At 33.6% G+C, this 24927-nt stretch overlaps 11 protein-coding genes and 1 non-coding gene across 12 annotated transcripts in view; 4 read left to right on the forward strand and 8 right to left on the reverse strand.

Moving 5' to 3' along the window:
* Positions 1-173, reverse strand: part of TMT1 (trans-aconitate 3-methyltransferase) — a gene marked incomplete at both ends in the record, with an annotated part of 981 nt that extends 808 nt beyond the window's left edge. Inside the window, one exon of the mRNA XM_003668461.1 lies at positions 1-173. This exon is cut by the window's left edge and continues 808 nt beyond it. Coding sequence (XP_003668509.1) covers positions 1-173 — 173 coding nt within the window.
* Positions 174-1774: 1601 nt separating this feature from the next.
* ECM32 (RNA helicase) lies at positions 1775-5332 on the forward strand (the record flags this gene model as incomplete). Its single annotated transcript, XM_003668462.1, has 1 exon — positions 1775-5332. One exon carries the CDS (start codon positions 1775-1777, stop codon positions 5330-5332), a length of 3558 nt encoding a protein of 1185 aa, XP_003668510.1.
* A 1088-nt stretch (positions 5333-6420) lies between these two features.
* On the forward strand, positions 6421-7227 carry BMH1 (14-3-3 family protein BMH1; the record flags this gene model as incomplete). The annotated part of the gene is made up of 1 exon (XM_003668463.1): positions 6421-7227. The coding sequence occupies one exon, from the start codon at positions 6421-6423 to the stop codon at positions 7225-7227; it is 807 nt and encodes a 268-aa protein (XP_003668511.1).
* Positions 7228-8088: 861 nt separating this feature from the next.
* PDA1 (pyruvate dehydrogenase (acetyl-transferring) subunit E1 alpha) lies at positions 8089-9456 on the forward strand (the record flags this gene model as incomplete). The annotated part of the gene is made up of 1 exon (XM_003668464.1): positions 8089-9456. The coding sequence occupies one exon, from the start codon at positions 8089-8091 to the stop codon at positions 9454-9456; it is 1368 nt and encodes a 455-aa protein (XP_003668512.1).
* A 412-nt stretch (positions 9457-9868) lies between these two features.
* Positions 9869-10954, forward strand: DMC1 (recombinase DMC1; the record flags this gene model as incomplete). Its single annotated transcript, XM_003668465.1, has 1 exon — positions 9869-10954. One exon carries the CDS (start codon positions 9869-9871, stop codon positions 10952-10954), a length of 1086 nt encoding a protein of 361 aa, XP_003668513.1.
* Positions 10955-11191: 237 nt separating this feature from the next.
* On the reverse strand, positions 11192-12022 carry ISC10 (Isc10p; the record flags this gene model as incomplete). Its single annotated transcript, XM_003668466.1, has 1 exon — positions 11192-12022. One exon carries the CDS (start codon positions 12020-12022, stop codon positions 11192-11194), a length of 831 nt encoding a protein of 276 aa, XP_003668514.1.
* Positions 12023-12794: 772 nt separating this feature from the next.
* Positions 12795-12868, reverse strand: NDAI0Btrna12I. Its single transcript has one exon. It is a non-coding gene; the product is annotated as a tRNA-Ile (tRNA).
* A 589-nt stretch (positions 12869-13457) lies between these two features.
* NDAI0B02370 (transmembrane 9 family protein) lies at positions 13458-15626 on the reverse strand (the record flags this gene model as incomplete). The annotated part of the gene is made up of 1 exon (XM_003668467.1): positions 13458-15626. One exon carries the CDS (start codon positions 15624-15626, stop codon positions 13458-13460), a length of 2169 nt encoding a protein of 722 aa, XP_003668515.1.
* Positions 15627-15889: 263 nt separating this feature from the next.
* Positions 15890-19549, reverse strand: RAX2 (Rax2p; the record flags this gene model as incomplete). The annotated part of the gene is made up of 1 exon (XM_003668468.1): positions 15890-19549. The coding sequence occupies one exon, from the start codon at positions 19547-19549 to the stop codon at positions 15890-15892; it is 3660 nt and encodes a 1219-aa protein (XP_003668516.1).
* Positions 19550-20046: 497 nt separating this feature from the next.
* SNU71 (Snu71p) lies at positions 20047-21918 on the reverse strand (the record flags this gene model as incomplete). The annotated part of the gene is made up of 1 exon (XM_003668469.1): positions 20047-21918. One exon carries the CDS (start codon positions 21916-21918, stop codon positions 20047-20049), a length of 1872 nt encoding a protein of 623 aa, XP_003668517.1.
* Positions 21919-22247: 329 nt separating this feature from the next.
* Positions 22248-22688, reverse strand: DSS4 (guanine nucleotide exchange factor DSS4; the record flags this gene model as incomplete). Its single annotated transcript, XM_003668470.1, has 1 exon — positions 22248-22688. One exon carries the CDS (start codon positions 22686-22688, stop codon positions 22248-22250), a length of 441 nt encoding a protein of 146 aa, XP_003668518.1.
* Positions 22689-22986: 298 nt separating this feature from the next.
* Positions 22987-24702, reverse strand: ROK1 (RNA-dependent ATPase ROK1; the record flags this gene model as incomplete). Its single annotated transcript, XM_003668471.1, has 1 exon — positions 22987-24702. The coding sequence occupies one exon, from the start codon at positions 24700-24702 to the stop codon at positions 22987-22989; it is 1716 nt and encodes a 571-aa protein (XP_003668519.1).
* Between the last annotated feature and the right edge of the window lie 225 nt (positions 24703-24927).

Raw genomic sequence — 24927 nt, forward strand, 5'->3', positions numbered from 1 at the left:
TCATCATCATCATCATCATCATCATCATCATCATCATCATCATCATCATCATTATCATTAACAGTATCTGAATGAAAATATCGTTGCAAAAATTTATAGAATTCTTCTGGATACTGAGGCCGTGATTTAAAATATTCACCTACATTGAAATCCTTTGAAGAAAATGTCGACATTTTTCTGTCTTTATCTAACTATGGAAACAAGTGCACCTGTTTACATGTGTGTGGTGCTCACGGTCTTCTTCTTTGGAAGCTTTATATACTTAATGCCATTTCTCTTTCATGAGTCAACATTCCCCTTATTTAGAAGACCTTCTTTCTGTCAAATCTATAAGCGGATAGAATTCTATCTACGTACGTACGTACGTACAAGTAATTCTAGAAGTTTTTCTCCGAGAAACCGGTCCTGTTTTCTCAACATCGCGGGTCTCCGAGACTTTGTAACTCAAAATAGAGAAAGTAACTTGAAATAGAAAATTATTCGATTATCGATAGCTACAGAACGTACGTAGGTACGTAAGTAGCTGAATTTTTTATTTTACAACTAGTCATTTTATAATTCCTAGGAATGACTAAAAATATATCAGTGAATAACTTTTTTCCTAAAAGTATGATGCAGAGATCAACGAGGATATTTACACTATCTTGTTAAATAGAAAAACCTAATAATAAAAATATATAGTAGCTTCTAACAAAACATGAAAATGTAAAGATGTCACCTCAAATTTTACCATGAACAGGCTAATGACTAAACCTAATGAAATCGTAGTTTAGAAGTTATTGGCACTTTTCTAAGTTACTATTTTCCTCAGTACATACTTCAATGGTTTCAATGCTTCATGTGCAATAGTAAATGAGTTAGGTTTATGTACTATTGCAACAAACTTTGAGCGAGCTTGTCTAAGTAATTTGTTGAAATTGTGAGGTTACAGTTTCAAAATTTATCTTCTCTTCTTTTATTCTAATTAATTCTTTTTCTTATTTGAAAATAAAATTTGAACAAGTAAAAATAAACAAATAATCCGTCGCCACTATTAATCAAAAATTCTTGAAACAAAAAAATATGATGGGCTCTTCAAGTGTTACTCATAGGATATCTTATTTTGCAGCTCTTTTTGTACATCTTTTATTCTTCGTTTAAGATTTCTTATAGGCCCTGAAAATAATTAGTTGTCATAAGAGGAGCATATTTTACAGACTATATTTAATCTGATTTGGCTTTGAATGAGGATCTAATTTAACCTAACCTAAAGAAAAAAAAGATAGGAATGTGAAAAGAACAATGTTAAATAGTCCCAAATTTAAAATTTAAATATTTGGAATATTCACGATGACAGACACACTATATCTTATATAATACACTGGTAACGCTTTACTCTGGCCATATTTTCAGGAATGCTATCGAAACTTGCATGTTGTGAAATGTAACACTTAGAAGCTGATTATTGGATGAATGGGAACAGACTAGTTTACAGGCATTTTATGCAATATGCCTATTGGCGTAGTTAACAGGAACGTTATTACTTATGTCATTAGACACATGTGCCATTTCAATTTCAGGACCACGCGGAGTTTTTCTCAATATTTACATATATGAAAAATTTCATCTCGTCATCGATTCTAAGTAAGCTAACATTTTTACGTAAGTACTGTAGAGAAGGAACTTACTGAAATTTTACAGCATCGAGATTTGTCGATACGAATAACGTAGTTCATTGCTAAATATTAAATTAAGAAAAAAAGTTTCTGCACTCCTACATTGAATATCTCCGACAATGACGAAGTTTCAATGCACAACATGTCAAGAAACTCTGGATGCAGAATCCATGATGAAACATTTGAATTCAACAAGACATAAGACAGTTAAATCCATTGAAGATGATGAAGAATTAAATTGTGAAGAATGTCAAGATAATAATAATATCCACCAATTACAGATAATTAGAATAGGTGGTGAAGATATAATATTAATTTGTAATTCCTGCGTTGAAAAAAAATTTAACATAAACGAAAAACCGAAAACTTCTTATAGTCTATCGAATGGTGCCATTTTAAAATATTGGGATAATTATACTAAAGTTAGAGACTGTTCTTGTAAGAGATGTGGCAACGAATCAAATTTGAATGTTAACCTGACTAATAAGCAGCTAATACTTTGTGATAATTGTTTGAAAGATGATCCTAAGCAAGACAGTTCAAAATTTGTTTCTGAAAAAACAGGGAAGTTTTTATATACTTTTCTAGGTATCAAGGAAACATCCTCGTCGTCCTCTTCGAAATTTAAGAGGAAAGGTGGGGGAAGGAAAATTGGGAGAGGAAAGAAACGTGGACGTGGTGGTGCTAAATCAGCCTCATCATCATCAGCTGGAAAGAAGAAAGAGAAAAAACCATTAACATTTTTACAAAAGCTAGATAAAGAAGCTCTCAAAACTAAAAAATTGAATAGTACTATCGAAAGTGGAAGTAATTTGAGTTTAAAATCATTCAAAGGTTTCAAAGCAACGACAAAATCAGATTTCGCAGCTCAATTCTTGGCACCTTCAAATGAAAATGTCGCCTCTGTTGCAAGTACGGGGAACTTTTTATCATTAGGTAATACTAACTCATCCAAATCTTCTTCACCATCTCCAATAATTCAACATCCAGCTCAGAGAACTAACACAAGACAAAAGCCGAACCAGAAACAAACAAAATCTAATCCCACGTCGAGAGCTATCACCCCAGATATCAGTACTAAAGGCAGTAAGCATAAAGGGCCAAAAGTTACTGATAAGAAAAATGCCAAGCAACCAACTACAATAACATCTATGCCAACGAATCCTCAAAATAAGAACAGTAATACTACTAAGAGTACTGGATGGGCACAAGGTTTTGAAGCACCTAAAAAAGTTAAAAATATGCCCAAATCTATACTTGAGCCGACAGTTCAAAATACTAAGAATGCCAAGAAAAAAACATCAAAAGCTGTTGAAAAAACTAAGCAAATATCAAAGAAACATGTGAATCAGAAGGGCCATACGGAATCAAACCCTAAACCAGTTGTACCCATAGATGAGGACTTTTGGAGTAGTGGATGGGATAATGCTCTTCCTGAAAAGGAAGGTGTTACTGCCTCAATTTCTAGTCCTCAACCAACAAGGATAAAGCAAAATGGTAACCAAAAGAAGGAATTAATTCCTATACCGTCAAATAAAGAAAAAGGTCAAAATAGAAAAAACCAAAATACGAGAAGTAATAAGAACAATACGAAAGAAAAGACACCAATTCCTCCAATTCAACATAAGAAAGAAAGGAACCCAAAAGGGAAATCACCAACTCCTTCATATACAAATGAAGTTTTAGAGGAAGGTGTCCCCATTAAAAAATTTGTGAAATATACACCAAAATTAACATACCCTGATTTAAGGACATATTGTGACGAATTTTCGTATGCATTATTTTTAGAACAAAAGTTAGAGAATGATTTTATTCAAAATTTTGATATTACATGGTCCAAGGATAAAAATGAAACAGTATTTGTTGTTAGTCTTGATAGACATAATAATCCAGAAATTGAAAAACTTATTCCACCGGCATTAGCTCAAGTAGTTAAAGTCCCATTCAATGAGAGACAACCTTTAATGTTATCATCTCATGATGAATCTCTTGTTTGGTATTCTTTCATCAAGGAAGTCGGATTACAAAAAAATAAAATTGTACTTTTATTAGAATTATTTTCATGGAATAAATTATCATTACCAACGCGAAGTGGATCTGATCAATTTAAACTATTACCTATATCAGCACAAGCGAATAGAATTCTTTTTGCCATGACAAGAATTAAGAATCCTAAATTTATTGACTTATTACTAGGTTTAAAACCGATAAAACAACTTATTTTCAATAATAAATTGAAGTTTAATAGAAGTACGTTAAATGATTCTCAAAAGTTAGCAGTACAACATGTTTTAAATAATAGTATTACAGTTATCCAAGGTCCACCTGGGACAGGTAAAACGTCAACTATCGAAGAGATTATTTTACAATTAATTGAAAATTTCCATAGTTTCCCGATTTTATGTGTAGCTGCCTCAAATATTGCCATCGATAACATTGCTGAGAAAATTATGGAAAGTAGACCAAATATTAAGATCTTAAGAATTTTATCAGATAAAAAGGAAAGTCAGTATGGTCCCGATCATCCATTAGGTAAAATATGTTTACATAATAAGATTTATGAAAGATTATCACCAGAGATGAAAGATATTGCCAATAAATTTCGTTTTGGTAGAAGAGACGAAGTTTCTAAAAACCAAGATAATAAATATTATCAAGAAAAGACAAGTATTACGAATAAATTAGTTGCTCAAACTCAAATCATTTTCACTACAAACATTACAGCAGGTGGGCGTCAATTGAAAGTGATAAAAGAATTACCTGTGGTCATTATGGATGAATCAACACAATCATCTGAAGCATCAACATTGGTCCCATTATCCTTACCTGGGATTAAAAAGTTTGTATTTGTTGGTGATGAAAAGCAATTATCAAGTTTTAGCAATATTCCTCATTTAGAAATGTCCTTATTCGAAAGAATTCTAGCGAATGGAACATATGAACAACCTCATATGCTAGATACACAATATAGAATGCATCCCCAAATTAGTAAGTTCCCAATTCACAAATTTTATTATGGTGAATTAAAAGATGGGGTCACAGCAGAACAAAAGCAATTACCAAATATCAAACACCCATTATTTTTTTACCAATCTAATAATGGCTATGAAAGTACAGTTGAAAATAGACAAAATGGTATTAAAGCATTCACTTATAATAACAAGTATGAATGCCAAGATATCCTCAAGATCTTGTATAAGTTAATCCTGGAGAAAAATGTTAAACATGAAGAGATTGGTATTATTACACCATATTCAGCTCAACGTGACTTATTATCAGAGCTATTGGTTGCTGATCCCGTAGTGAATCCATATGGTAGATCCATGGAACAAGAAACAGATGAAGCAGAATTCTTAAACTCTAAACACACTTTAGGTAATGATATTCAATCACATACGGTTAACATTATTAATGGGTTACATGTTGCGACTGTTGATTCGTTCCAAGGTCATGAAAAGAATTTCATTATCTTTTCATGTGTTAGAAACAACCCAGAGAATAAGATTGGGTTTCTACGTGATAGAAGGAGATTGAATGTTGCATTGACGAGATCCAAGAATGGATTAATTTTAGTTGGCAACAAAGAAGTTCTTAAGAAGGGTGATAACTTATGGAGAGATTTCATGGTATTTTTGGAGAAAGAAAAGGTTATCTTTGATAGCCTAGATGATTATTGAAAGGGCTAGGAAGTGTCAATATTATCCAGTTCCTATTGTGACGTTATTATATATATTAGTACATACCAACTTTATAGACCAACATTTCCAACGTATCCAGGAGGGTTACCCTTATGTGGTTAGACGGATATACTTTAGGAGAGATGGGCTTCCACTGTCTTTGTAGGGGTGACGGGTGTTTCATTAGTGGCGTGTTCGCATCCCTATTTTTTCTGGCTTCCACTTTTGTCAGTGGAAAAAAAGAAAAATCCGGGGCTCCAATGAAGGGGCGGGTCCCAGTTATTTCCAAAAGAAGAATAGTTACCCAATTGGGTCGGAAACTTTAAAATAGGCGGAATATATTGGAGGCTTGGTGGAACCGCACCTCCACCTGGTCAGGGGGGGGGGGGGCAGGAGGATTCCCTCGAATGCTTTTGCAGGAAAGGAGGGGAGGACACGTCTCTCTGCCTACAAAATTTGTCCGCAATACGCCAAAATATCTTCTTGTTCCAGGCCGTTTAAAGTTTAATCAGTGTTGAAAAGGATTTCGCGTAACACCTTGCTGATGATAACGCGGATAAACATGCAAAACAAACAAGAATGGGATATCTAACTTTATGACATCCTCAAGCTTTTCTTTCACTTGCACTGGATTGAATTTGATTTGAACTGAATTGATGTAAAGTTGAACTTCCTTGAATTTCCAAAGGCTTGCTTCTTTATTTATGTCCTGTAATTTCTTACGTGCATGCAAGATTTTCATACACGTACATACGTACATTATATAAAAACAACTGGATTAGTTTCTGGAAGATTAATTGAACTTTATTAAATCTTTACGTACTCGTCTTTTATTATTTTAAAACGTGGATATTTTCAGGCTTTTGATAAGATAACTTTTTTTCTCACTCTGAATATAAATTAGATACTTTTGATCGGAACATCTGTCTCGAACGTACGTATAAGATTCGGATAAAGAAAAATAAAGGAGATATTGATTTGCACAAATTGACAAGACAAGAATTTCAAACAAGAAAGTCAGCCAACTTAAACAATTCAAAACAAAAACAAACAAACAAACGAAGTTAATCAAGAAATAAAAATAAAAAATGTCTGCAAGTCGTGAAGATTCCGTTTATTTAGCTAAATTAGCTGAACAAGCAGAACGTTATGAAGAAATGGTTGAAAACATGAAAGATGTTGCATCTTCTGGTCAAGAATTATCTGTTGAAGAACGTAATTTACTTTCTGTTGCCTACAAGAATGTCATTGGTGCTCGTCGTGCCTCTTGGAGAATTGTTTCATCAATTGAACAAAAGGAGGAATCCAAGGAAAAATCAGAACATCAAGTCGAATTGATTCGTTCTTATCGTTCTAAGATTGAAACTGAATTGACTAAGATCTCTGCCGATATCCTTTCAGTGTTAGATTCTCATTTGATCCCATCTGCCAGTACTGGTGAATCCAAAGTGTTTTACTATAAGATGAAAGGTGATTACCACCGTTATTTAGCTGAATTCTCTAGCGGAGATGTCAGAGAAAATGCTACTACTTCTTCTTTGGAAGCTTATAAGAAGGCCTCTGAAATTGCTACTACTGATCTACCCCCAACACATCCAATTCGTCTAGGTTTAGCTTTGAATTTCTCTGTCTTTTACTATGAAATTCAAAACTCTCCAGATAAAGCTTGTCATTTGGCCAAGCAAGCCTTTGACGATGCTATTGCTGAATTAGATACTCTATCAGAAGAATCCTACAAGGACAGTACTTTAATTATGCAATTGTTAAGAGACAATCTAACCTTATGGACTTCTGACATGTCAGAAGCTGGTCAGGAAGAAGAACAACAACAACAGCAACAGGCTCAACAACAACAACAAGATGCCCAAGCTAATGAAGACCAACCTCCAAAATAATCTTAATACTAATAACTGAACACCCGTAAATTTTACTACTGAAAAATATTAATTCTAAAGAACCATGGTTTTTCTTTTACTTTTAATGAATAAATTCTAATAACTTATAACTCATTAACCCACTCCCTTATTCACCAGCTCGATAACACCATACTTCCGCTATTTGCGTAGCGCACCATACATATATATATATATATATAGTTTTCTCTTACTTTCTCTATTATCTTTATTATCTATCTCTATCTAACATGCTTTATCTATTCTAAAAAAAAAATAACTTGCCGTTATCCAGTTGTAATAGATTATCAATCGTATTTTATCTTCCTGCCATATATTTTAATAGCGTTGACAAGATTACCATAATAGACGTATCTGTCGAAGGTTTGGACGTATGTAAATAATGACAGTATTTCATGCAATTAAAGGAACGTTTTTTTTTCCAACATGAACTCGAGAAACAGCGTAAAAAAGTAAAGATTTTGTTTGTGCAATCTAGTCAAGTCAAGTAATCATCCGAATCATTTATTCACTGAATCATTTCAACCATGGACCTCTGGCTCTCAGTGTCACCCATTGGATGTTCGCCCGTAAGTAGTTACAGATTCAGCTAAGATGTTACCCTGGATAAAGTTTAACTTCACCATTTTAGAATATTTTATAGTGATTTCATATATATCAAACGATATTAATTAAGGCACAGATAAAAAATACAGGGGAACATCGTCTACCATATATAGCTTCGAAGGTTCAAGAAACATCAAATACTCAATTGCACTCGTCAGATAGTCTTGATCATATTACAAGGAGTATTGGTTCTATACGTACAGATATACATTAAGCACGAAGAGACTAGAAGAAACTATGCGTTCGTGGACTTCAAGGATCAGACCTTCCCTAATTAATAAGGGAAGATTATTCTCAGCATCAATACCCATCACACAATCGTCATCTTCCATTATGCTCAAAACAACTTATAATCAATACACTAGAAGAACAATGGCTTCCACCACCAACGCAGACGAGTCAACGGCAACATCCGAGCAACAACAGCAAGATCAACCAGAACAAGAGGAAAACGAATCCATTGAACAAGACCAAGAACAACAATCTTCAAAAGATAAAGTCACCATCAACTTATCTGAGAATTCATTCGAAGGATACATGTTAGATATCCCCAATTTATCGTTTGAAACCAACAAATCCACACTATTACAAATGTATAAAGATATGATAATCATTAGAAGAATGGAAATGGCATGTGATGCCCTATATAAAGCCAAAAAAATTAGAGGATTTTGTCACTTATCAGTGGGTCAAGAAGCCATTGCTGTCGGTATTGAAAATGCCATTACTAAATTAGATTCTGTCATTACATCTTATAGATGTCATGGATTTACTTTCATGAGAGGTGCCTCCGTGAAGGCTGTCTTAGCGGAATTGATGGGGAGAAGAGCTGGTGTATCCTTTGGGAAAGGTGGGTCCATGCATTTGTATGCTCCAGGATTTTATGGAGGGAATGGGATTGTTGGTGCCCAGGTTCCCCTAGGTGCAGGATTAGCATTTGCTCATCAATATAAGAATGAAGATGCTTGTTCTTTCACTTTATATGGGGATGGGGCATCAAATCAAGGTCAAGTTTTTGAATCATTTAATATGGCTAAATTATTCAATTTACCTGTCGTGTTTTGCTGTGAAAATAATAAATATGGTATGGGGACCTCTGCCTCAAGATCATCTGCCATGACTGAATATTTCAAACGTGGTCAATACATTCCTGGTATCAAAGTTAACGGGATGGATATTCTTGCTGTGTATCAAGCTTCTAGGTTTGCTAAAGATTGGTGCCTTTCTGGTAAAGGCCCATTATTATTAGAGTATGAAACTTATAGATATGGTGGCCATTCCATGTCTGATCCTGGTACCACTTATAGAACAAGAGATGAAATTCAACACATGAGATCAAAGAATGATCCCATTGCAGGTTTGAAAATGCATTTATTAGAATTAGATATTGCTACAGATGAAGAAATTAAAGCCTACGATAAATCTGCAAGAAAATATGTCGATGAACAAGTGGAATTGGCTGACGCTGCAGCTGCACCAGAACCAAAATTATCAATATTATTTGAAGATGTGTATGTGAAAGGTACTGAAACTCCAACTTTGAGAGGTAGAATTCAAGAGGATACTTGGGATTTCAAGAAGCAAGATTTTGCCTTCAGAAATTGAGACAAAAAATGAAGGTGAGAGAGAAAAGTAGAGTGTTTTTTTTTCAAATTTAATCCATGTATCTTGTTACCTATTTTATTTTATTTATTTATTTACTAATTCACTGATCTATATTCTACATCTACATCTATATCTATCTATATATATATTCAGTCACATAGGTTGTTTGTGATACATTCAAATAACTTTTAACAAAGAAGATAAATATGGGGGGTGAAGACGCGTCAATGCAAATAGCCGCCCAGAGATGAGAGAATAAGAAGACGCGTAACATATAAACATTCATACAAACTACCAAAACATAAGGGACAAGAGAAGTTAATACATTGTTAGTTCCGGATACTTTTGTTAGGGAGGAAAAAACCAATTAAGCTGGGATACTAGAAAACTGACCTCTTATTATCCAGGAAAAATGTCTGCAACCACTGAAATCGAAGAATCTGATTTAGATAAAACTGTTATTAGCGTAGATGAATTACAAAATCATGGAATTAATGCCTCTGATTTACAAAAACTGAAAACAGGTGGCATCTTTACAGTTAATGTATGTATACCAATTATTTTTTTTTCTTCCTTAGTTGTTTTTGACATAAAACTAACAAGAGCAATAGCAATAACCAATAGACCGTACTATCTACTACAAGAAGACATCTACTGTAAAATCAAGGGCCTTTCAGAAGTGAAAGTCGAAAAGATTAAGGAAGCGGCAAATAAGATAATTAAAGTTGGGTTCATTCCTGCAACGGTACAATTAGACATTAGACAGAAAGTATTTGCATTATCAACAGGTTCCAAACAATTAGATTCCATCTTAGGTGGAGGTATAATGTCAATGAGTATTACTGAAGTATTTGGAGAATTCCGTTGTGGTAAGACGCAAATGTCACATACACTATGCGTTACTTCTCAATTACCTAGAGAAATGGGGGGTGCTGAAGGGAAAGTGGCATATATTGATACAGAAGGTACATTTAGACCTGAAAGAATCAAACAAATTGCTCAAAATTATGATTTAGATCCTGATTCTTGTTTGGAAAATGTTTCATATGCAAGAGCTTTAAATAGTGAACATCAAATGGAATTAGTGGAACAATTAGGTGAAGCATTAAGTTCCGGGGAATACAGATTAGTCATTATGGATTCTATAATGGCAAATTTTAGAGTTGATTATACTGGTCGAGGAGAATTAAATGAACGTCAACAGAAATTAAACCAACATCTTTTTAGATTAAATAGAATGGCAGAAGAGTTTAATGTCGCTGTCTTTATGACTAATCAAGTCCAATCTGATCCAGGTGCTTCTGCTTTATTTGCATCAGCTGATGGGAGGAAACCAGTTGGAGGTCATGTATTAGCACATGCATCTGCTACAAGAATTTTATTAAGGAAAGGTAGAGGTGATGAAAGAGTTGCCAAGTTGCAAGATTCTCCCGATATGCCAGAAAGGGAATGCGTCTATGTTATTGGAGAAAAGGGTATTACTGATTCAAATGAATGAGAGGATGAAAGCAAATTTTTATTTTTTGACATATCGAGTTGACATTCTTCTTATTGTCCTCATTGCATTTTAATTCTTACCGGCTGTAATTTTAAGACCGTATCTGGTCTTTTTCCCCACAAATCCTATATATTCATAACCCAAATAGCTTTAATGTTCAAAAATATATTTTGTTTTGTATAGTATATCATCAATTTTTCCTATTTTCTATTCTATCATATATTTGTTATATGTAAACTAGACGCTTAGATTATTTCCTGATACATTCCGACCATGATTATTAGCGTTCTCGGTATTTAACATGGAGCTAATTGACGATAAGGTATCATCATTATCTAAAATATCATCTTCATTTTGTTGTTCTTCAGTATCCATATAAGCTAAAGAGGAGGTATGTGCCGTTATTGAAGAATTATAAAACAGAGATCTTTCTTCTTCCAATTCAAAAAATTTCGTTCTATCAATATTGAGAAAATAGTATAAAAAATAATCTATCCTTCTCAGTTTTTTTTCAACTCTTCTAAATTCTAATTCTCTGGGGAAAACAGGATAACATTCTTTAAACTCATCATCTATAATATTTTTCAAGATTCCAGTATAATCATCTTTACCTAATCTATTTTCATAATTGTAAGCATGGAAAAATGGAGCGCAATCATAAGTTCGATGAACAACTTCATGTATTGAATTAAGATTATTGTTAGTTTTCTTGGATTCAGCAATAACGTTAATTATAGATGTCAAACCGGAATCATTCTTGGGAATGGATAGTTTCCTTATGCTTGAATTTTGTTGATAATTTGGAAAAGTGTAGTTATATCTGGTTCTTCGTAAGCTTAAATTTTGATTTGGTTGAGGTTTCACGTTAGGTTCTCTGTTCTCCTCTTCGAGATATTTAAATAATCTTTCTGTATTCTTTTTGAGAGTTATTAGTTTGAAAGAACTATCTACCTGTGAACGTATCTTACTTGTCTTGGAGGTTGGCACAACGCTACAACGTTGATTTTCGTTTTCATAATGATTCATGTCATGTAATTCGTTTCCATCTTGATTAATTAAGAAATTCATTTTTAATTTTGTTAAAAACTAATATGATTATCGACTTTCTTTTAGGCAGTAGTTGTATATTTACTGTTGTGAATTGGATTGTGATTGGATTGGGTTGAAATATGTATTTATTGAGGGACATGTTATCATCTTAGAAGGATAGAGTATATTTTAGCTCCCCTGATACCTGTATGTTTGTGACATTTTGTCACTTTTGTCAAGAAAATATAAAAACATGACAAATTTGAGAAAATAGGAATAGAAACTAAGTGCAAAGAAAAAGAAAGAAGAAGCATCACTAATCCCTTACATGATATAGTTGAATGCAATTGAGGCAATTTGCACAATCATGATGTTTATTTCTCCAAGACGTTGCTTGAGGTCATAAGATTGCTAATATATTTTTTAAGTATTCATTTTCCTGGTCTAATTTCTGGCAAACCTCCCTCTGTTCTAACATTTTATTCCAAAGAAGATCTAAAGTGTCTCTTAATAATTTTGTTTCTTCCAACAGTTTAACTTTATTTGGATCTTCCGCAATCGCTTCGACAAAAGCGTTCGATGGAGAGCCTTCAGTTGAATCCATAGTGTATATCTTGGTTTACCCCTTTCGTCGTGAATTCTACTTACCGTATGACGCAGATTTTTCACCAAAGAAGCAGTTTATTGTCACCTTTTGCAAAAAATATACCTCTTCAAAAAAACAGCAAAAGTAAATATCATCAACCTTTCACCTCGTTCAATTTCCAAATTTTTAGTGATTGTTATATGGATTTCAAATCAAAAAAAATAATGGTCTCTAGCGGGATCGAACCGCTGATCCCCGNGTTATTAGCACGGTGCCTTAACCAACTGGGCCAAGAGACCAATTTGTACATTTTTTTCGGAAATGATAATGCTCCACCACCTGCCTGTGGCAACAACGAAAAGTCTTATGAATGGTGCCGCAGCCAGTTGATCCCAATTGATACATAAACGGAATGAACATTATATTATTATTACCTCAGGAACTGAATCATTCTGGGCTTGAAATGGTTTCGAGTGCACAGTTTCTGGTGGGGTGTTTTACCCTTAAATGAACTAAGGATTTCATTACTATAACTTCATACTGCGAAATAACGTTTTATCAGTCTAATTGGTGTTTCTCTACCAAGAAATATCTGTACGTATTCTATATACTTCCATATTGCTCATTGTAAATAATAATACAGTACCTTTTCTTCGAATCATTTGTTAGGAAGTTATACTTAATGTGTGATTATGTTTATCATATAAATAACGTGTCTACTTTATACAATTTAAAATACGTATATGAATACATGTATTGTTTTTATTTTTGTTTTACAATAAAGGGAAGGTAGCTGTTTACATGAAGTGTTGTACTAGTTAGCATCATGATAGATACTTATTTGCATGGAGAGGCTACCTCTTCATAGATAACAACTGTATATGGCTTCTATTCGACTTTAATCGATGAGTAAATTTTCCTAATGAAAAACATACTACTTAGGAAACCAATAGCACCAGTAACAATACAGAATAATAATGAAATGATAGTAGAGTAACCGACGTATAGAACAATCGTCGTAAATCCACCTAGTTTAAACTTGGTGAATAAAATGGAATGAATGAAAACGTAAATAGCACAACCAACACCACCAATAATGAAACCTCTCCATTGCCACATCCAATTTTCCAAACATAAGGAATGATAAGTAATTAGGATAGTCACTAGAGAAGTGGTTAATGTTAATAAGAAGAAGGAGAATAATAAGAATCCAAACATGTAGAAGATCTTATTAAACCATAAGCTGGAGTAAATGAAATAAAGTTCAACTGCAATAGATCCGAATGGGAAGATACCTGCAATTAAAGTGGCAGGCCATGTTTTCAAATACCATGGTTGGAAAGGGATTTGTCTTGCAATTTGATTTGTCTTGGTTGGATGTTCATCCCAATTACATTTTTTGTGTGCAATCAAAGAACCAGCTAAAGCTAATGGGATAGAGAAAACAAACCATAATAAAATCATAAAGAATAATGTTACGGCTGGAATGACACCTGATGAATGCACAAACAGTAAGAAGATGTTCAGTGCTACAATACCACAGAAAATAAGACCAGGGACTAAAATTGGTGTCAAAAGCATATTAACTTTCCAGTATGGACCACCGAAGAATTTATATACACCCATTGATGTATAAGAACCAACAAACCCAAATAATGCATAAAGAATAAACATCACAGTAGCCAATGAACCTCTTGAACTTGGAGACAAGAAACCTAATGCTGCAAAGAAGATACTACAGATAATCATTAAAAATAATTGGACACCAGAACCAACAAGGACAGAAAGCAGTAAAGATCTGTGTGGAATACGGAAAACATCACCGTGACCTAGTTTCCAGCCTGCTTCTTCTTGGAAATCATCATCTAGATTCAATTCATTATAACGTGCAAAATCACTTTTCAAAGCCTTTAATAAGGAATGAATGACGACGGACGATAATAACAATACAACAACAGAGAAATTAATTAATGAAAACCATTGAATAGCTGGATCATAGATATGCAAATATTTATCCCACCTTGTTGCCCAAATGGTTTCTGATGGAATGAACTTAACAGAGTAAGTGAAATAGACATCATTATCTTGATCTTCAGATAACATTAAAGGAGCACCACTGGTTTCACAAGTACCGGGAGTCGAACGTTTGATTGATACAGGATTAACTATAACACCAACAACACGGTAATTATTTTCACCACGGTCATGGTATTCAACTTGGATATCAAAATGATTGGCAAAGTAAGGCAATTCAAAATTCTTTAACATTTGAACGTTCTTGGCATCACGTGTATCTAATTCCAAACCTTCATTGGTAGTTGGTTTCTTAGCAACAGTGTTGGCGTTATCCCCCGTAGTGGTACCTTGGACCACATCAACAAAACCTAATTCGAAACCAGTACCATAGAATTCTGTCTTAGTTCTACTATCGTAAACTTGTCTTGCTGCTGGTAAACCATCAATCAACCAATTTTGGAAGAATCCATTCTTAATCAATTTGTTGATGAATTTAGCATCTTTCCCAGGTATGGTGGTTTTACAAAGTGAGACACAAGTTTTATCCTGTAACATATTGATTTGGAATGGTGAGTTATAAATTCTGTCACCGAAGATAATAGATCCTAAGGATTCAGGTTGCTTTTCAATGTGTTCAGGTTGACAAAAATGAAATCTATCATAGTAATAATCGTATGAATATAGGAAACGTTCTTTATCGCTTTTCATTGTCTTCCCATCCTCATTTTTATGTTGAAAATACATAGAAGGTGTCAAATGATTCACTAGTAGTGGTATTTCATCATCGGGATGGTAAGTGGTAGGTGCAACACCAGGTAAATAGAATGCCCTCGTCAAGGAAAGACAGAACGCAAATAGAAGCACTAAAGATGGTGCTATCATTGTTTTTCTCAGTTTGAATGGCAAGTAAAGAATGGAAGTGTGATAATCAATGCAATAACTGTAATTGGTTTCTATTTTTGGGACCACTTCAAAGAGATGAGCTGTTCTTATCGACGTTTTTAAAGACATGTATCTTTCTTCTTGACCTTGGTGTAACATAATATTTTCATTAACCGTAATGACATTTTCCGAGGCAAAAAAAATCGATAAATGGCGTTTTTTGATATTATTGCGAAAAACGTCAATCTCAATAACAAGTGATAACTGGATGAAAGATTCGATAAGTTATAACTTTGTATGAGACCAAACTGTCTTGTTAATTCCAATTAATTCTTATTACTGTTTATTATTTTTTAAATTACTATTATTTAATGTCTATATAATACAACTTGAGTACAATCTAAATACTTTAGATAATCTAATCAAAGGAACTTCATCAATTTTTCTGGCGGGACAGTCTCTAGCATCTCATCTTCGTTAGTACGAGGGTTTAGAGCATCATGACTCCCATCGCCATCTTTAAAAATGTATGCTAGTACGAGTCCAATTATACCGAGTAAAGATACAGTTCCTAATGCCAATGCTAATCCGATAAGAACAACAAACCCACGGTCTATCTTCTTTCTTCCAACTTGCTTCTGATGGTGCGGTTGTGATGAATGTGTTGCTGACGGCGTCCCCGAAGAAGTGGATGAAGGTGTTGTGACAGTTGCATTGTTCGGGTTTTGTAGAACGGATTGTGAATTGTATAGTGCTGAATCATCACGGTTCATGAATATTTGCCCTGCAATTTGAGAATTCGTAGAAGATATTATGTAATAGGGTCTCCATTCCTTAAAATTGTATATCATCGCTTGGATTGTACCGTATTCTGTATCATAAATATTCCCGTTAATAATGAATCCATCGGCAGATCCTGTACCATCTCTTTTTTGAAGAGTTGGGCCAAAACCAATAGGTTCGATGGATCGAATTGTGGTAGATGAATTGAAATTACTCTGTATCGTACTCCAGGCTCCATTTTCATATGATTCCAACATAATACCATTCCATGTTATTATTTTATCACCAATTGTTGCAAATGATTGAAGAATATTGGCATCTCCCATCTTGATGGAAGAAACGGCATAGGTTGAAAGATCCATGATTGCCAGGTTTACTGAAGATATATTTTGCGCGTTGAAAAGACCTGATAACAACAGCTGGGTCCCATTTATTAATTCCATCTGTGCAATGGTACCATTGATTGAGTGGTTAGCAAAAGTCAACCATTCATTCGAATCATAGTTATACAGACAAAGGCCGGAGCAATTCGATTGTAGGATTGTAAAATTACCACCGACAATCAATGTTGAATTGTGCTCAAAATTAATTAAACCATTGATTTTCGAGTTAACATTAAGTGTCTCGTTGGCAATAGTCTCGAAAGTCGTTAAATTTAATATTGAAAGTTCAGAATTTTTATTAAAGTCTGACGAAGCAACAGCCAGCATTGTCTGATGGCTGGAATATACCATGTAGTTAATGCCTTCAAAAAAACTCCAAGGAGCGCTGTAACCATTTGAAAACAAAAGTTCAGAATATGAATCTGTTTTGGAAGCGTAGATACTCAATGAATCATTTAAAAATAATCCAGTATATAATGAATTCGTACTTGAAACATTGTTCGTGATATTGGTAACTGTGAAATTATTACCAATAGCAATTGAACCATTTAAATCAGTGTAGTCTAATAGAGCTATTGCACCGGAGAATACAGTATCTCTATTAAGATTAGACCCAGAAGACCATAACGATAGTTGAAGTGCAGACGAATTTGTTATCGTCGAGGAGGAAGAGACATTGTAGATAGCTTGATTATCGATTACTAGTAATTCAGTATCATGGATAGTTAGATTTACTACATTGGTAATTGATGAGTTTTTATTGAAGTTTGGTATTTCATTAAAGGTCCCATTATAGTTTACTAAATACGTAATTTTTGAAGATAAGTTGTATTCACCATAGGCTAATATTCCACCAGAATATGATGAGAAGCCGGCGGTGTTACCTGTAAGACTCGCTTCGTTTGAGCTTTCTATATCCATGTTCTCATTTAATTTAACAACCTTTATACCACCATTAGAATTACCTAAAAGCAACGTATTATCATCGTATAAATCAGCATACATAGATGTGTTTTTGGAGAATTGTTCTAAGGACAGCTGGTTCAATGAGGTGTTAGTAATTTTAACATCAGTTGTTTCCGACGAAGAAGTCGAGAAGTTAGATATTTGATATTGTAATAACCCGTTTAGATTCATTATTTCAGTGTTATTCGTACCATTTGATGTCAATCCAGGCACTTCCAAGGAATCAATCAACACATTTAAACGATCTGCTACAACAGTGGCGACGGTATTCGATGCATATAAACCAGAAACATATTCAATAGTAACTCTTGGAGACGAACTTAAATAGCCTGAATATAGTTCGTCGTATTTTAATTCTTTATTGTTTTGATAAATCAATTCGGTGGCTAAAATAGAAGTACCGTCACTATCCCAAACAGTTACATTAACAATTGCTCTTGATGAACAAGTGTCATCTTGTGTACATCCAGGTGTATATATGTTAATTGAATATTGACCTGGATACTTGATTTGTGGTGAAAAGGAAACATATGGGACTGGATCTTGATTTGGAGTATATGTTGTACTGATATATGTTTGACCAGTTAATCCCATTTCCCAATCGTTTGCAGACAATGAGGATGAAGAGGATGATTCAATCGAATTACAATTTGGTTCATTCAAAGTGTCATTTGCGAAGACAGCATAGGCATTTTGGTATAATTGAAAGCTTGATAATGCGACGTTGTTTCCATATGAATCTAAAGCCACAAATTGTACCGATGATACACTGATCTGATTGATGAAAGCAAATTCTTGAAACTCTTGAGTCCATTTAATATCAGTAGTGTTATCGGCTAATAAATGAATTGTATCGGAAGGAGAAGTGGTATTGGCATATGCCTGCGAAAGTATTGCCTTGCTGTATAAGGGACAAAAAGCATCACAATGTTTTAGTTCATGGCTTATTGGATCAATATAAGTCAAGTTCATAATACCTTGTGCCTCATTGGTAAGGATCCTGAATAATGAAACTTGATTGTCTTCATTTGGTGAGTTATAGATTCTAATTTTAGTTGGGGCTACCTCAAATGGCAACTTGCAAGTTAAAGAACCGGTTGTACCCGATTGAATCCAAGATTCTTCAGTGGTATCAGGACAAACAAAAGTATCAGAATCAAATGTGCTTTCACCTGTATCCCAAGTTGAGGCACTTAAAGGAACTAATTGTCCAATATCAACGGTCGTGCTGTTAAATATGTTATTTTGAGAAGAGGTGGTGTTCTGAATCAAAAAATCTGGTTCATCTAATGTATAGAATTCACCTGCGAACAAAATATTATCGTCATTCAATTTTACTATGGAGTTTATAATGGAATTTTCACCGAATCCTCCAAAATTCAAAAATTCCGTTGAAGAGCTTGTAGAGTCCCACATAATAAGACTATGGATATTTGAGGTGCCATTGAGAACAGTGAAATTACCACCAAAATATACTAACGAATCATCAATTAAAATTGTCTTGACTTCTTCTATGGAAGTGTTGAAAATTGGTTCGATTGATAACGTGGTCAAATTATAAAGGAGTTGATTGGTTAATGAGTACCCTGACAAAGATCCTGTACCTGATAGTATAAATGAGTCAGAGCCGAAAGGAGTAATCTTTGCTATATAAGTGTCGTTCGAAGGTTCTTCTAATTGAATAAGGGTATTGTTAGAGTAATATATTAAACCATTGGAATTGGAACCAGGTATTATTCCTGTTGTGAAGTTTTGTTGGCCCTTATATCGATAGAAGGATAATCCATCTATATCACCTAGTAGTTGAAAAGTGTCGTCGTTGCTGGCAGTCAAGTTTAATGTAGGAATGTTAACATTTGTGACATTTAAAATATTCTTGATATTCGATAATTGTGATGCCTGCAGTATGTGTATCAGAAGTAAAAAATTAAATACCCAACTAAACAGCATTTGTGCGTGGTATTTAACTCGGTCCTAGTCCCTTAATACTCGAAAATATCAAGTTGATGAGAAAAGCGTAATGGGATGATGCTCTCTTAATATATTCTTCAACGCCTGTTAAATGCCTGTTAAAAGAGTTTTGTGTTCGAGGAATATATAAAAAATGTTAACTGCGATTCCTCTGGTAGGGTTCAGTGTTCTTCTTCCTTTAGTAACCAGGCACTATCACTAATTGCTCTCAGAATTGACTGGCCTGTTTGTTGTCTTCATGCTGAAAAGTTTTAAATTTCCATTTTCGTGTTTAATGTACACCATTTGATTTTTTGACGCGCATACCTTTTTTGGCTGTATATATTTGCATTGGATCATCTCTTTTTTAAGAATTACAAGTTTATATATATATATATATATAGTCTAATATATTCTGTATACCATAAAACGTGGCTAGTATTTGACTTTAGATATCATATAAAGCTTTTTACGTTATATTATATACTGTCCTGTAATTAACTGCTTAATTCTTTTCTGCTCCATATCACGTCAACCATGGCAACACTATCTTCATCGAAGGTTTCCTTTAAATCTTCTACTAACATAGCTTTGCTTTTATGTTCCTTTATATTTTCGAATATGTACTCAACCAAATCATCCTCGTAAACGCCAAGATATTCCTTAACCAATTCGTCAACGGCACGAGATTCTTTCAACTTGGCTAATCTTTCATCAAGTTCGTCGTCAGTAAAAGTCAACACTTGTTCTGCTGGAACACCTTCTTCGAGACGGTTAGATTCGAGAGATTGTTGGGCTTCTTTCTCTACTTCATGAGCAGACTCATCCTCACTGGAAGCCTCAACATGCTTATCAATAGCTTTCTTAAAGGAAAATTTAATATTGACTTCATCGACAGTTTCTTCCGGTTTACCTTCTTGTTCACCAGATATGGATCCAGTTGCGGCGCTTGGCTGGGAAGAAGATATATCATGTTTGACACGAATAGACTTACTGACAGAGACTGGAACTGGGACTTCAGTACCATATTTCTCTCTGTTTATACTATCATCATACTCTTCTTTTTCCTTAAAAGACCGACGATGGTCGTAGTAAGAATCTTCCGAATTATGGATTAAAGTTTTCAGGTTTATAGATTTCTGTTGTAATAACTCCTCTTCATAACTCTTGGAGGAGTCAATTTTACTTTTCAAAATTTCTAATCTAGGTCCAATTATAGAATTCAAATCATTCAGTAGTTTTCTATATCTATCATCAGCTTCTTCCTTCAGTGATTGCAAACGTTGATTTTCTAGTGTTAAATCCAAAGTTTTGTCACCTTCATTTGTGTTCAGGTCCACATCATCTTCAGCTTCGTCTTCTTCGTTCATAGATTGATTTTCCAAACTTGTGGGGTTCTTATCTTTAGTTCTTTTAATTTGAGCAAAAGTTTTTAACATCTGTTGCTTCCTTCTTCTAGATTCTTCAAGCGATTCTTTAACCCTTTTTTCATTTTCATTCCTTACAACTTTGGTTCTGAACTCAATAATATCTTTACACAATTGGTCTAAGGAACTTCTAGGTAAATCACCCAGTGTATTCATATCGATTTTATATTGTAGCGCTGATTCACTATCATAATTTTCTAAGTCATTTTCATTCAGGATTTTCTTGTCTGATATCGATTTTTCCTTTAACCATGATAGCAACTCTTTGAATTTATCACAAAGCTTCAGCAGCTCTGCATCTGATTCTAATTTCACTGCATGATCTTTGATAAATTTGCTAGTATTTGAATCATAGTGTAACTGGACATCCAGCCTCTCCTCTGTATCATCTTGCGATGCTTTCAATAAACCTTTCCAGCATTGTATAACTTTAACAAAATTATCTTCTTGTTCTTTATTAAATCTTATGAAAAGATCTTGCGCATCTAAACCAGGAAATAAAACATTACTCCAACATTCTAATACGAATTCTTTACCTCCTGCCAATAAAACCAGGTCTTTCAAGAATCGTTCGATATTTTTAGGCAACAATGTTGATGGGATACCTTTTAAAGATATGGTGAATAATTGTTGTTTCAAAGATATTGGTAAAAATTGTTTCAATGGTTGATATAACGAAGGAGTGGAGTTATTATCTGAAAGTTGACCAGTTTCTTTACCTCCTATGACATTGGAGGTAATTCCATTCGTGTTATGATTTGATCTATCATTTTTAGTTGAAGTTGTCAGCAGAATACCATTTTTAATTGAATTTAGATTATTTTGAAAACTTGCTAGATCATTTTTCAAAATTGGTATGAAACCTTTCTTTGAAGCTTCACTTTTCCAATCCTTTTGAGAAATTAAATACAGTTGAGGTGACACGTATATTATCTCACTCATATCGTTGGGATTATTATTATTTAGTGGCCTAGTATGTTCTTTTTCCTACTGTACTTGACTTCGTTCTTTTTTTATGTTATGTTAATAAATGATGTTTCTTAGTACTATTAAATTTCTATTCCATATTAAAAATCTGCACTATGGACATCAGACAAGAAGACATTGAATCACCAAGTATTGTCCCCTGTGAGAACATGTTAATTGAAAACGTCTGAAGAACCAATATGTATTAATTGTAAATATGCAAATAATAATAAAAAGAAAATTACACGCTGATGTGTTTGTCTATATATAGTTTATCTAAAGTCCAGAACTTCTAGACAGGGTTTTTACACTAATTGTAGACTACTTAAACTTAAAAGGTACACAACTTTTTCTTCACCTTTATCATTCTTAACTTGACAAACGATACCAATTGGACCCTTATCACATTCAGCACAAATCAAGTATCTAGTACATTTTTCAATGGTCCATGTGTTTCCATTATGTTCGAAAGTGACAACTTCATCTAAATTTTCATCAGTAATTTCGATTCTAGGATCATCATCATTTTCAGGTCTGATGTTTCTTGAGACACCAATATTATCGAAGTCCCAAACATCTTCTACAATTAAAAAATCATGCTTTTCTTGTGATTGAGCACTTTTCTCTCTACGTTCTAATAATTGGAATTTTTCGAAAACAGTATTAGGTAAGGAAATGGTTCTAGTTTTAGAAGCTGTAGCAATAGTACCTCTACAATCTTCAAATGAACAGATAGCTTTAACCATGATTTAAACAGTGCTTAGGGTTTTGACGAGGGGATATGTTAATCAGAAGGTGATCCTTGACGTCAAAACTTTTTTGATGATGTTTGATGCTTAAAATTGTTTTTTTATCATTTTGATACCATCGCGTATTAGCAGTTTTTCACGATGTTTTGCATTAGGATTTTATATCAAAAACAATAACATTTTTGGGATATTCTTTTTAGTATTCCTTTATATATTTGTCTATAAGCTAGGTATATACATACCCACATCTGTAATGATTTTACAATATATATAGTCTATATATAGCATTAGAGATTCACTGGTGTTCTTCCAATTTTCTTCTCTTTGAAGCTTGAATCATTTCTTGTTTCCTCTTTTTCTTAAGAATATCGATTTTTGGGACCGTACTAATTTGTTTTCTTTCTGTATGACTTTTACCTCTCTTAATGGCTTCCTTTTCCTTTTTGGTAATCTTAGATATGTTATTCATCCATTCAGCAACTTCGCATCCACTTTGTTTCATGACATTTATGATAGGTTTAATTGCTAATGAATCTTGCTTGGTGTATAACGTGATGGCTTTACCGGAACGACCACCTCTCCCTGTTCTACCGATTCTATGGACATAAGCTTGTGCGGTTCTTGGCACATCATAGTTAATGACTAAGTTAACACCTTTGAAATCAATACCTCTAGCAAGGACATCTGTACAAATTAAACACCAAAGGTCACCACTCTTAAATCTTTCAATGATTTTTTCTCTTTGTAACGCAGTCCTTTCTGCATGAATGACATCAACATTCATTCTATCATACATTAATTCATGATACAATGCCTTAGCTCTTGTAATTGACTCTAAGAAAATAATAATTGGTGGTTTGAATTCACCTTCTTGAACTAATTGTCTAATTGCAATCAGTTTCCCTTCTTCATTACCACAAAATACTAATTTTTGTTCAATATTCATATTTGCAGCTTCCTTATGACCAATAATGACTCTAATGGGATCTAACATTATTGAATTGGCAATTTCCTCGACATTCGATGGTATGGTAGCTGAAAACATTGCCTTACGAAGACTATTATCTGTACATGAACTCAAGATATCATCAGTTTGTTCTACAAAAGTCTTATCGAATAATTTATCTGCTTCATCAAATATTAAATGCTTTACTTTAGATAGATCTAATGCTTCATTCTTGACTACATCAATTAATCTTAATGGTGTGGAAATGATAATATCATATTTCTTTTCGTTTATAACTTTATTTTTCAATTTTGCACTTAATGATTTTGATAATAATGCAATTTGTAATGGGCGTTTTTTATCAAGGAAAATTTTATTTGATAATTTAATACATTCAATAAATATTTGATTTGCCAATTCCTTTGTTGGAGAAATGATTAACCCTTTTAAACCTAACGTTTCTTTATCATTGATGATTTGTTGTAATAATGGTATTAAGAATGCTAAAGTTTTACCAGAACCAGTTGGTGCACACGCAACTATATCACGAGAATTCAAAGCTAATGGGATACTTTCACATTGAATTGGCGTTGGTTCAGTGAAATGATTCTCAATTAAGTTGGTCAATAATCTTTTATCGAATGAAAACCTTGTTATAAGATCTTCAAATGATCCAATTGGTAACGGTATATCTTGACCTGTAACGTTCCCCTTATATGATTTACGTAATTCTAATGCATCTTTCGCATTTGTAATTTTCGGTTGTACATCGAATGTTTCCGTTTCATCTTCTTCGTTTCCATCTACTGCTGGTTCAGATTTCGATAAAGTTTCCTGATCACTGTCTCCTAGTTTAGAATCAGTAACTTTATGGAATATTTTTTTATTTCTGAAGAAATCCAATTCTCTATCCATTTGTATATTTGCTAGTTTATCATTTTTCCCAGGAGTTTTCAAATTTGTATGATTCGATTTACTTAAACTATAATCAACAGAACTTTGCTTTTTACTATTATCCTTCTTCTTGACAGAAGCACCTCTTGTTAGCACTCTAAAGATATCCATATTTACTTGTTATTATAATTTTTTTTTCTGACAATTCGAGTGCGTGTGCCCTTCTATCGATGGACGTTATTTATTATTGTTATTATTCCTTTTAGTCCTATATACTTCCAGTATAGAATTTTTTTACACAATAAGCTCATCGCAAATTTTCAAATTTTCAAACTTTCTTATTCTACATATAGCAATTATATTATATTAACTTGAAAAAGCTGAAAGATTTGAAAT

Source organism: Naumovozyma dairenensis, chromosome 2 (assembly GCF_000227115.2).
Source record: "Naumovozyma dairenensis CBS 421 chromosome 2, complete genome".
In the NCBI taxonomy this organism is placed as follows: domain Eukaryota; kingdom Fungi; phylum Ascomycota; class Saccharomycetes; order Saccharomycetales; family Saccharomycetaceae; genus Naumovozyma; species Naumovozyma dairenensis.